Source organism: Kogia breviceps, chromosome 8 (assembly GCF_026419965.1).
Source record: "Kogia breviceps isolate mKogBre1 chromosome 8, mKogBre1 haplotype 1, whole genome shotgun sequence".
Taxonomy (NCBI): Eukaryota; Metazoa; Chordata; class Mammalia; order Artiodactyla; family Physeteridae; genus Kogia; species Kogia breviceps.
In genome coordinates, this window is record NC_081317.1 from 111,407,618 (window position 1) to 111,420,322 (window position 12,705).

Below are 12,705 nucleotides of genomic sequence, written 5' to 3' on the forward strand. Positions count from 1 at the left end.
ACTGTTCTTTGCCTAATTCTGCTGTAGAGGATAACCTTCTTTAACTCCTCTTCACTTCTTAAGTTGTCTCATGGACATTCATTTTATAAACGTATTGCTTTAAGTAATACAATATTGTAAATCCAACTGTATTTCAATTTAAAAACAGAGTATTCCATTGAGTTGTCTTAGAATACTCTTCTCTGGGGAGGACAGCTTTGACAAACCACTTGCATAGAAAAAAACTTATTTGACAATTAAGATTTACATTTACTCAGATTTCATTTGAGAGAAAGGCAGAGTTTTAGCAAAGTTGTTAAACCCTGCCTCTGAAGCCATATGGCTTGGCTGAGAATCCCTGGCCTCTGACTCGCCAGATGAGTGATCTTGTGCACGTTTAGTGACGTCTCTGTGCCTCAGTTTCTGCATCTGCACGATGGTGATAATTATTGACTGTGCCCCAGAAGATGTCTGTGAGGACCGAATACGCAGCTTAAAACACATCCTTAAGGACTTCCCTGGCAGTCCAGTGGGTAAGACTCCATGCTCCCACTGCAGGAGACCTGGGTTCGAACTCTGGTAAGGAGCTAGATCCCACATGCGTGCTGCAACTAAGAAGTCTGCATGCCTCAACCAAAGATCCTGCATGCCACAACTTAAGATCCCAAGTGTCGCACCTAAGACCCAGCACAGCCTAAATAAATAATTAAAAATGTAAAAAAAAAAAAGGAGCGAATAACTTAGGAAAGTATGTTTAAAAAATAAATAAAACAAATCCTTGTTAATGTAAAAAAACAAAGTACTACCACTATGTTCTTTTACTTAATGAGGAATTTGAGACACTGCAAGATCTTAAAATGTCTTCAAGATTAAATCCTTAGTATTCTAGTTTCTGTTAGAATATTCCTTATTCCCTCATGGCCTTCACTCCCAAATTGGGATATCAAAAAGTTTACTAGTTTATTTTTTCAGTAACCTTTTATTCTAGAAGCAGTGCATGTGCATGGTACAGATATAGAAAATATAGTTAAAAAAAAAATTAAATCAAAAAAATGGAAACATCACATGAGCCAGAGATCACTTCTGTTAAATCTTTTGTGCACATCCTTCTTGGAATGTTTTTTACTCCTTACACGTACATGGTGTATAATGTGGTTTTTTTAAACGAAATGAGATCTTTTACATTCTTTTTGGAACCTGGTTTTTTGTAGCTAACGATCTCTGGCATTTCTGTTTTAGTAAAAGTTTCATTATTAAAGTACTTTAAAAATCATCTTTTACAGTACTGTCACTATGTTGCTGGGCTGGTGGGAATTGGCCTTTCTCGACTCTTCTCGGCCTCAGAGTTAGAAGATCCCTTAATTGGCGAAGACACAGAGCTTGCCAACTCTATGGGCCTGTTTCTGCAGAAAACAAACATCATCCGTGATTATCTGGAAGACCAGCGAGAAGGAAGAGAGTTTTGGCCTCAAGAGGTAATAGGTTCAGGGGATTTGGGGAGAAATAATTTTGAATGCTCTCTGACAACAAAACATTAAACCCTTTTGGTTGCAAGTGACAGAAACACAAATCAAGCGCCCTTAGACAGCATAGGAGATGGTGTAGACTAGATTAGGATTTAGTTTGCTTCAGGGGGACGGGCTGCATCCAGGGATTCAGACTATGTAATAAGGCTTTGTCCCCTTTCTACCTGTTGGACAGGCTTTGTCCACTGGTGGGTATAACGTCCCATGACTCACTCATAGCGTTGGTTCCTGTGCCTGTCCCTTAATCATTTAGTAGCCAGAGCGTTGAGCACTTGGTCTACACCTGGAGTATGTCTGCCCACACATGTAGAATGGATTTCCTCCAAGAAGGAAGGACTCGGACTTCCCTGGTGGCGCAGTGGTTAAGAATCTGCCTGCCAATGCAGGGGACACGGGTTCGTGCCCTGGTCCAGGAAGATCCCACATGTTGTGGTGCACCTAAGCCCGTGCGCCACAACTACTGAGCCTGTGCTTTAGAGCCCACGAGCTGCAACTACTGAGCCTGCGTGCTGCAACTACTGAAGCCCGCGTGCCTAGAGCCCCTGCTCCACAACAAGAGAAGCCACCGTGATGAGAAGCCCGTGCACCTCAACAAAGAGTAGCCCCCGCTCACCACAACTAGAGAAAAACCTGTGAGCAGCAGCAAAGACCCAATGCAGCCAAAATAAATAAATAAATAAAATTTTTTAAAAAAAGAAAAGAAGGAAGGACTCGGTGGCAAGAAGGGGCACCAGATGGGCACCCACTACAGATGTTCATTATCAGAGACAAGAGTGGATCTTTGACTTAATTTAAAATGGACAGGGGGACTTCCCTGGTGGCGCAGTGGTTGAGAATCCGCCTGCCGATGCAGGGGACACGGGTTCTTGCCCCGGTCCGGGAAGATCCCACATGCCGCGGAGTGGCTGGGCCCGTGAGCCATGGCCGCTGAGCCTGTGCGTCCGGAGCCTGTGCTCCGCAACGGGAGAGGCCACAACAGTGAGAGGCCCGCGTACCACAAAAAAATAAATAAATAAAATGGACAGGGAAAGGAAGGGCTTTGACATTGATTTTATTCAGAAGGAAAGCCAGGAAATCTTAGGACTATTTCCTGATTTTACTCCAGCATTTACCTTTTGTTTTAATCCATCAAATGGTATCCTAGGGACTTCGCTGGTGGCGCAGTGGTTACGAATCCGCCTGCCCGTGCAGGGGACATGGGTTCGAGCCCTGGTCCAGGAAAATCCCACATGCAGCAGAGCAACTAAGCCCATGCGCCACAACTACTGAGGCTGCGCTCTAGAGCCCACGAGCCGCAACTACTGAGCCTGCGTGCCACAACTACTGAAGCCCACGTGCCTACAGCCCATGCTCCACAATGAGAAGCCCATGCACGCAATGAAGAGTAGCCCCTGCTTGCTGCAACTAGAGAAAGCCCATGCATAGCAGTGAAGACCCAGTGCAGCCAAAAATAAATAAATACATTTATTTATTTTAAAAAAAAGATTTAAAAAAAATGGGGCTTCCCTGGTGGCACGGTGGTTGAGAATCTGCCTGCCAATGCAGGGGACACGGGTTCGAGCCCTGGTCTGGGAGGATCCCACATGCCACAGAGCATCTAGGCCTGTGAGCCACAACTACTGAGCCTGTGCGTCTGGAGCCTGTGCTCCGCAACAAGAGAGGCCACGATAGTGAGAGGCCAGTTCACCGCGATGAAGAGTGGCCCCCACTTGCCACAACTAGAGAAAGCCTTCGCACAGAAATGAAGACCCAACACAGCAAAAATAAATTAATTAACTCCTACCCCCAACGTCTTAAAAAAAAAAAGTTTCCTAGAACCAAGTGCTTTTAAGGTAAAAAAAAAAAAAAAGGCAGGTGAGAAGGTGGAAAAGATGTTTGGAATTTATACTACAGATAAAGAGTTAATATTCCTAATATTAAAAGAACTGCCGAAAGTTAAGTAAAAGACCAACTGCACAGAAAAAATGGGTAAAGGGATAAGAACAGGTAGTTCACAGAAAGATGCAAATGATCCTTAAACATCTGGGAAGGTGATCAACCTTACTCCTGATGGGTGAAATTCACATTAAACCTCCCCTGACCTCAGACATCATAGGTTTTCAAGCCTCCCAGGTGACTGGTGTGCAGTGAGGTCTAGAAAGCGACACCAAGGCTCAGAGAAGGGAAGCGGCTTGTCTCAGGACTCCCAGAAGGGGAGCGTCTGTCTCCTGGGTCTCAGCCCGGTGCCTGTCCAGGAAACCACACCGCCTTTCAGACGAGGCTCTGCACCCCTGCACGTGCATCACTCCTCACTCTTCTGTGAAATAGAATAGTTAATACCACCAGGCAGTGGTGTGAATAAAATGAGAAAAACTTCTAGCACAGAGTGCTTAGTAAATGTCAGTTCAGGCAGCTTAACAACGAAAAACAGTCCTGAGATACCATTTCCTGCGTTGGATTGGCAAAATGTCGGAAGTTTGATAAGCCGTAAGCCATGCTGGGGAAGTGGGTGGTAAGCGTAAGCTTGGCCATTGACGGCTGTGGGAGGTTACTGACCGCAGCCATTGTTTGTAATAGTTACAGTTTATAAACGACTCAGATGTCTGTCCATACGGGATGGAGTGAATGAACTACGGTCTATCCATGCAGTGGAGCACCAAAAGATCGATCCTACTGTGGAGTGAGCTCCAGGTTATATTACTAAGTGAAAAAAGCAAGGTGCTTAATTAACAGTATGTGTAGTTCAAATGGAAGGATAAACCAGAAAGGAATAAACTTTTCAGTAATTATATTGTGAATAATAATATTAATATTGAGGCTTCCCTGGTGGCGCAGTGGTCAAGAGTCCGCCTGCCGATGCAGGGGACGCGGGGTTCGTGCCCCGGTCCGGGAGGATCCCACGTGCCGCGGAGCGGCTGGGCCCGTGAGCCATGGCCGCTGCGCCTGCGCGTCCGGAGCCCGTGCTCCGCAATGGGAGAGGCCACAACAGTGAGAGGCCCGCGTACCGCCCCCCCCCACACAAAATAATAATAATATTAATATTGAAACTATTATAGAAACTTTACAGCATAAATAGTAATTTTGTTCATATCATTAGGAAGCAAGATTTTCAGTCTAAAATAAAAGTTGCAAAGATAGAAAACACTGAAGTTAAGGGAAAACTCCAGTGATCCTAAACTGGATTGGAAATATCAGTATGAACTCATGATATCGTTTCTCTTAGAAAATTCAAGCTCCATCTACTAAGAGTTGTATTGTAGAAAGAGGTTCAAGTGGCTCCTGAGTCCCCTTGATGGGACCCTAATAGTCTGTGATAGCTGCCTTGCCGTTTGGTATGTCAAGATGTTCCAAGCTCATCTTGTACATTTTTTGACTGGGATTTGGACTCATCCAGCTCTTCAAGAAGCCTAAGCTTTCTGTTCATGGGAAATGGTGCTTCCAGACCACACTTGGGCACTCGGGGTGGTCATTGCTCTCGGAACAGTCGTCGTATATATTTAGTTTTAAATCTAAAATATTTACCTTGTAGTTTATATTGGTATTTCCAATTTAAACTCAGGACTGTTACATAGTCTCTTCTGTATTATATCTCTACCTCTTCCTCATCCACAGTCATTATTTCTCAAAGAAAATAGGAGATGATAGAAGTAGTATATCCCATAATGACTCATTTGCTTTTTTCTCGCATTACAGATGTAATTACACATCACCTCAGTCTCTGAATAGTGACTAGTGCTACTGCTACCACGCGTGACTACTGAACACAGTTGAAAATATGTTTTCCCATATGATAGCTAATTTCCTATTTTTATATTGTATTCATATCTAAATTGTCAGGTCAGATAGCCATTAAGACTGGACTCCCCTGGTGGTGCAGTGGTTAAGAATCCGCCCGCCAGTGCAGGGGACACAGGTTCGAGCCCTGGTCTGGGAAGATCCCACATGCTATGGAGCAACTAAGCCCGAGCGCCACAACTACTGAGCCTGTGCTCTAGAGCCCGTGAGCCACAGCTAATGAAGCCTGCGAGCCACAACTGCTGAATTCCATGAGCCCCAACTACTGAAGACTGCGTGCCTAGAGCCCATGCTCCACAACAAGAGAAGCCACCACAATGAGACTCCCACACACTGCAACAAAGAGTAGCTTCCACTCACTGCAACTAGAGAAAGTTGTGGCTTGTGGGGTTTAGAGCGCAGGCTCAGTAGTTGTGGCGCACGGGCTTAGTTGCTCCGTGGCATGTGGGATCTTCTTGGACCGGGGCTTGAACCCGTGTTCCCTGCATTGGCAGGTGGATTCTTAACCACTGCGCCACCAGGGAAGTCCATTAATATTTATGAATTTTGAAGAAAAAAAAAGAACATTACTTCCCTGTGTTTATACATGTTGGTAATAGTTTGTCCTTTATACTTCAAGGTCACTTTTTCTGGATATAAAGTTTTTAGCTCACATTTTCGAGTTTCTTAAATGTGTTACTCCATGTTGTCCTGCTTTCAGACTGGCTGTTGAAAATCTAATGATAACTTACTTTTCTTTTCCATATACGTTATGGGTTCTTTTTCTCCTCCTTGGTGGTCACTGCCTAGATCCATTATCAGTGGAGATGCTAAATGGTGCTATCTTAATTCTGTCATCCTTTCTGCATTTATTAGCTGGAATTTTGGATTTTGCAAAACTGATGGTGGTGGCATCATAGAGTTTGGATTTTCCCAAATTCTCACCAAAAAAACCCACCTCAACCAAAAAACTGAAACAGATGTATCCAAAACAATGGATAGCATGTCCAGAAACACAAGTGACAAAACATCCCCAGGAGCTCCAAAACACAGATGGGTGCAGACAAAACACCAGCTCTGAAAACAAAACCTGCAAAACCTGTGCAGGACAAAGCTGCGGCTGCAGGGTGTCTCAGACCCGAGAGCCGGAGTGGACAGTGGAATGGACCCATTTGAGTAGAGCAGGCGAAACAGCAATGGGTGTTCCTTCTCTGGCTGTGGGCGAGTCCACGGGGGCCATGGGAAAGCCTGGAGGAGCTGGAGTGCATTGGCCCCCTTGAACTGGGCGTGGACACAGACCGGTCAGGATTCTCTTCCAGGATTGGGCCCACATTGAGGGGTGAAATAAAAACTGAGCAGCAAGACCTATGTGACATCAACCAGATGCAACATATGAATCTTGTTTATGTACTTACTGGAAGAAACCAAGTGGAAAAAAATTAGTGGGATAGTATGACTGCTAATTGGATAATTTCTAGTAAATATTTATCATTAACTTTTAGTTGTGATAAGATATATGTACAGGAAAGGTTCCTAGTCTTTTAGATATTCATAATGAAGTATTTGTGGGTAAAATGGTATATTAGGGCTTTAATTTGAAATAATTTTGGGGCCGGGGCCATATAGCTGGAACAAGATTGGCCAAGTGTCAGTAACTGTTGAAGCTGGTGGGTGGATACGTAGGCGCTCATTAACGTTTTTCTCCAGGTTCTGCAGGACAATCTAGTACCAGCAGTCTGAGTGGGTTTAGGTGCAAATTAAGAATGGATAGCAAATGTGACTTACCATAGAATCTCTTAGTCCTTTTAGGCCTAGTCGTTTATTTTGGGGAGTTGTATAAAGTTACAGTAAGCGTTATTCTTTAGGAAGCTTAAGAATACCCAAGGATAAAAGTAAATTATTTGCTAGCTTCAGAGAATCCTCTAAATACTATTAAAGATCATCAGACCAATTCTGTTGTTGGGGTTGAGGCTGTTATTTCATTTTCAGGTCAAGGAGGTAATGTTCTTACAGTAGAGACTCGGTTCATTTTCCCAGATAATGCTTGTTCAACAGTGTTTTTATCAGAACTGGGAATGTAATGTTAATCGTTAATGATTTTGAGACCTTGGCCATCTTGAGAATGTTTAATGTTTAGCTTGCAGTGCTGTTGTAGCTGATTTTGTTGTAGCTGGTTGTTTTTTCAGGAACAGACCAATGCCTTGCAAATAACAGGAGGCCTCTTTGGCCTGAGGTCATCAAAGTATTGCTTAGTACATGCTGCACTAATTGTCCCAAAGGGACACTTTCCCAAATACTTAACTTACTCTTGATTATGATTAGATCTTGATTGTAGTCATAATAGACATTGCATAGAGGTTAAAACGGACTTGGTCTTGGTGAAAGACCAGGCAGCAGCTAAGAAAGGCTTTGTATATCATAGTTCTTATACACAAAGACCCTTTCATGTGACTTGTACGCTGTTTCCCTGTGTATGTGCTGACTTGTCTTTCGATCTTCCTATCCGCCTAGGCTTGGAGCAAGTATGTGAACAAGCTGGGTGACTTTGCCAAGCCAGAGAACGTGGACTTGGCCGTGCAGTGCCTGAATGAGCTCATAGCCAGCACACTGCACCACATCCCTGACGTCATCACTTACCTTTCACGACTGAGAAACCAGAGCATATTCAACTTCTGTGCTATTCCACAGGTGTGTATCGGGGAGGCCGAGGGGTGGGGTGGGGTGCTGGGGATGACATGCCTAGAATGCGTGTGCTGTTTTGGTCTCTGTATTCAGGAATGTGGCTCCTCAAAAAAATGACTCGTGTATTTTCTTCTGCCAGGGGCAGGCACGTTCACAACACCTCCCTCCCCTCTGCCCCATGGCCATCCCACTCAGGTCAGCCTTGAGGTTAAGCCTGCTTCTTTCCAGAACCTTCTAGAACCCTTTTTTTTCTAAACGAGTTAGTTTGATGCTTATCCTCACAATTAAATCTAGGGCTTTGAGGCAGATTTATGAGGAGTGCTGGGTGAAACACAGGTGAAGCTGTTACTAAAAAGTCTTATTTAAGCACCTAATTTTGGCTGTCCTTTTCCTAGATCTTGGGATAACAGAACCGGGTCCTGTGGACTTAGGAGCTTATACTTTTTAAATGCCTTTACCAGTTATTTACGTTTTTAACTCAAATAAAATGAAGAAAATTATAAGATTTAACTGATTTGGAAACTTGGTTTCGTCTTGTTCTAATGACCAATCTGACCAGTTGATGGAACTAAATAAACTCTTTATGCCAGACTTACGTTTCCGTCTGTCCTAGAAATAATTTACCTTGGAGCATGGGGAACTACACGGCCCCCTTTCTTCTGTCCCCTGCCACCCCCATGCTACTTTTTTTTTTTTAATGTATAATGATTATGTTCATTGTAGGAAAAATAGGGAGAAAAAACAAAATAGAAAAAACTTGCCAGATACTATTCTGGAAGATCTATTTTTCAGATCTCATAATCCATTGCCCCAGCATGGAAAATGTTACATTGGCTTATGTCTGTTTTTTCCAAATAAAAAGGAACTATTGTGACTAAATTATAGAATTACACAAGACTGCAAAGGGCACTTGATTCTGTGTTTAGCTAAGAAAGGGAAACATGGGACAGGGAGAAGTCTTGACATGCATTCTTTACGGGTATCTTCTCTCGGTTAGTTGCGTCTTAGCCCTTTGGCACTTTTTCCTGAAGGTTCTCTTCCCTCCTCATGATGATGGCTTGCAGTGCACTTTCTCACTTCTTTTCATGAAATGAGATGAATTAGTGTCCTCTCTCTCTTTCTCATTATCTGCAGGTCATGGCCATTGCCACTTTGGCTGCCTGTTATAATAATCACCAGGTATTCAAACGGGTGGTGAAGATAAGGAAAGGGCAAGCAGTCACCCTGATGATGGATGCCACCAACATGCCAGCTGTAAAAGCCATAATACACCAGTACATGGACGAGGTGGGCCTTCCTTTAATAACACCACACTGTGTAAACCTTTCACATTCGGACATAATACACCAGGACATGGAGGAGGTGGGCCTTCCTTCAGTAACGTCACTCTGTGTAAACCTTGCACATTCGGACGTAATACACCAGGACATGGAGGAGGTGGGCCTTCCTTCAGTAACGTCACTCTGTGTAAACCTTTCACATTCGGACATAATACACCAGGACATGGAGGAGGTGGGCCTTCCTTCAGTAACGTCACTCTGTGTAAACCTTGCACATTCGGACGTAATACACCAGGACATGCCGGAGGTGGGCCTTCCTTTAATAACGTCACACTGTGTAAACCCTTCATATTCGGACATAATACACCGGGACATGGCGGAGGTGCGCCTTCCTTTAATAACGTCACACTGTGTAAACCCTTCATATTCGGACATAATACACCGGGACATGGCGGAGGTGGGCCTTCATTTAATAACGTCACACTGTGTAAACCTTTCACATTCGGACATAATACACCAGGACATGGAGGAGGTGAGCCTTCATTTAATAATACCACACTGTGTATACCTTTCATATTCGTGTATAACGTGATCTTAACTCGCCGTGTTACAGCATTGGTGTTGGACGGGTTGGTGTCCTTTATTTGGAAGAATAGGCACAGAGTGCCGAGTGTTGCGAGCTGCCCAGTTCCCTGGTCGGAGGGGATAAGGGAAGCCAGGCCTTAGGATGGAGCTCCCAGGAGAATCATATTTTTTGAGCTGGAAGATGAAGTTAGAGGCCAGCCAGGCTTCTTGTCTCACGGCTGAGGCGTGTGAAGCCGAGGCTGTGGCTGCTGACGCAGCATCTGACTGAGTGGATCCGGGACCCCTGTCCACACTCCCGATACCCGGTCCAGTACCTTCCAGTATGGCAGGGAAGTCATCTGACAAACCATCGTGGGGAATTTAGCAAAGGAAAACCATCAAGCTGCAACTATTTCTAAATTTTCTCATGCAGATCTCATTTCAGATGCCCAAACCATCCTTTAAAACAGAACGTGCTTGTTCTAGTCAAATCTCCAACTCTGGAGGGTGTAATTCATGACTTGGTTCAAAAGAACTTTTTCTTAGAGGCTAGAACTCTGCTCGCCACGCACGCCCTGGAGCAGGGCTTCTCAAATGGAGGTGATTTGGCTTCCCCCTCCCTAGGGGAGACTCGGCAACGTGTGGAGGCAGTTTTGATTGTCTCGCTGGGGTGTGAGTGGCTACTGCCATCTGGTGCGTAGACACCTGAGACCCTTAGGTTGGTTCTTACTGAAGATTGACATACTGCGGACGGAGATGAAAGCGTAAGATCTCCCTCCCCGCAGATCACTGCTGCCTCTAGTTTTCTGATCCTTCCAGTCCCCGGATTATGCTTTGACAGGGGTGAGATTTGTAACAGCAGTTTCATCGAAACAGAATTCTACCAAACAGCTCTTGCCTCTGATTTCCACTGCGTATTGCACCTACTCCTTGTATTTCCTCCCTGTCTTGCACCTGCCAAGTTTTGCACCTCAGCATTTCTGCCCGAGGCACCTATAGAAGGTATAAGAGAAAAATCAGATTTTTTAAAAATCCTAACGTTCTTTTACTGACTAGATGAGTATGTTCAGCCATTGACCAAAAAACTGCTACTGACGAGACTTGGGAAATTGGAGTTCACTATTTAGCCAGCACTTATTTGGGGCGTACTCTGTGCCTGGCATAGCAGCCAAATAAGTGGATACTATTACTGTCAAGGAAATTTGAGGCCCTAACCCCATGGCTGGGGCCAGAATTTGGACCCAGGTCTGGCTGACTTCAGAGCCTACACTGTTCACCACGATTCAAAGGGCTTGAATTACCCTTTCTAAACTGAATAGTGCCTTTTTTAGGCACTGTTTCTCCATTTTATGTAAATTAGAAACATTCTATATGGTTTGTAGTTCAGAGAATATTTTAGTTTTGCAGTTTTATTCTGATCACTGATTTTAGAAAATGTTTTAAAAACTGGTAGGCAGTTCCATTACTATATTAAACGTCAGATTTTATTAGGTATTTTCTTTAACTACTGGAATTAAATCTAGTTGTGATTCACAGTTTGATTTAGGGCAGGGCTGGGCAGACTACAGTTGTGATTCACAGTTGGATTTAGAGCAGGGCTGGCTGACCCCCTGATTTTGTAAATGCCTTGCCTTTTTATTAGGACATAGCCATGCCCATTTGCTTCTGTATTGTCCGTGGCTTCTCAGGGCTCTACAGCAGCAGAGCTGAGGGGCTGTAACAGAGGGGCCCCACAAAGCTGAAAATACTTTCTTGGACCTTTAAGGAAAAGTTTGCTGACCTCTGATTTAGGGCATGAATTATTTTGTTTAAAATTACTCTAGGAACTTCCCTGGTGGTCCAGTGGTTAAGACTCCACGGTCCCAATGCAGGGGGCCTGGGTTCGATCCCTGGTCAGGGAACTAGATCCCACACGCATGCTGCAACTAAAGATCCTGCATGCCGCAGCGAAGATCCCACACGTGGCAATGAAGATCCCGTGTGCCACAGCTAAGACCCGGCGCAGCCAAATAAATAAATGAATATTTTTTTAAAAGTCTATAAAACTACTCTAGTGAAACTCAGGGTATTTTGGAGGAAATACTATGATTTGACTCAAAAAACTGAAAATTTCTAAGTCTCAAGTAATAGAATGTGATAATGGTTTTAATATCAGCCTTAAGGACATTTTTTTTTTTTTTTTTTTTGGCTGCATTGGGTCTTCGTTGTTGCGCGTGGGCTTTCTCTAGTCATGGAGAGCAGGGGCTACTCTTCATTGCGGTGCGCGGGCTTCTCATTGTGGTGGCTTCTCTTGTTGCGGAGCACGGGCTTCAGTAGTTGTGGCTCGCGGGCTCTAGAGCGCAGGCTCAGTACTTGTGGTGCACGGGCCCAGTTGCTCCGTGGCATGTGGGATCTTCCCGGACCAGGGCTCGAACCCGTGTCCCCTGCATTGGCAGGCCGATTCTCAACCACTGCACCACCAAGGGAGCCCAAGGACATTTTGTCAGTACAATTTCAAATGAAGACTTTTTGTATGAAGTCCACAAGTTGTCAGGCATTTTGCTGGTGGCCAGACGTTAACTCTACTCCTGTGGACCTCCTCACTGAGCACGTCTGTCCTTTTCAGGAAGACGGGAAGACATTTTCCCCCTCAGGTCCCTGGTTGTTGCAGTAACGCACCTGCAGGGGACTTCAGAGTTCTCCTCTCGCAGCTCTAAGGTGTGAAGGACGAGGTGGAGCGGGGCCCGGGTCCTCTGAGCAGGGGAGCTGCTCCTCTGGCCCTCATCCTCTGTAGCAGCCTCAGCTGGAGACCAGTCTGGCTATCTGGCAGCTGGTGAGAAGCTCAACCAGCTATTCTGGGGCAGAAACAAATGTTCAGGCAAACAGCCAGAAACTTTTACTTCCTTCTCTGCCAAAGATGATTCCTGGGCAAGGGCCAACTT

General features: G+C 44.8%; 1 protein-coding gene across 6 annotated transcripts in view; it reads left to right on the forward strand.

The window, feature by feature from the left end:
- The window catches only part of FDFT1 (farnesyl-diphosphate farnesyltransferase 1), a 63,453-nt gene that overhangs the window by 46,553 nt on the left and 4,195 nt on the right, over positions 1-12,705 (forward strand). For 5 of the 6 annotated variants that reach the window (XM_059071041.2, XM_067040016.1, XM_067040017.1 and 2 more), the window contains 3 exons: positions 1,263-1,454; positions 7,770-7,946; positions 9,075-9,227. In XM_059071041.2, coding sequence (XP_058927024.1) covers positions 1,263-1,454; positions 7,770-7,946; positions 9,075-9,227 — 522 coding nt within the window. Of the gene's footprint in view, positions 1-1,262; positions 1,455-7,769; positions 7,947-9,074; positions 9,378-9,602; positions 9,828-12,705 lie in introns of those variants that run through there. The other variant, XM_067040015.1, reaches the window with a different exon arrangement.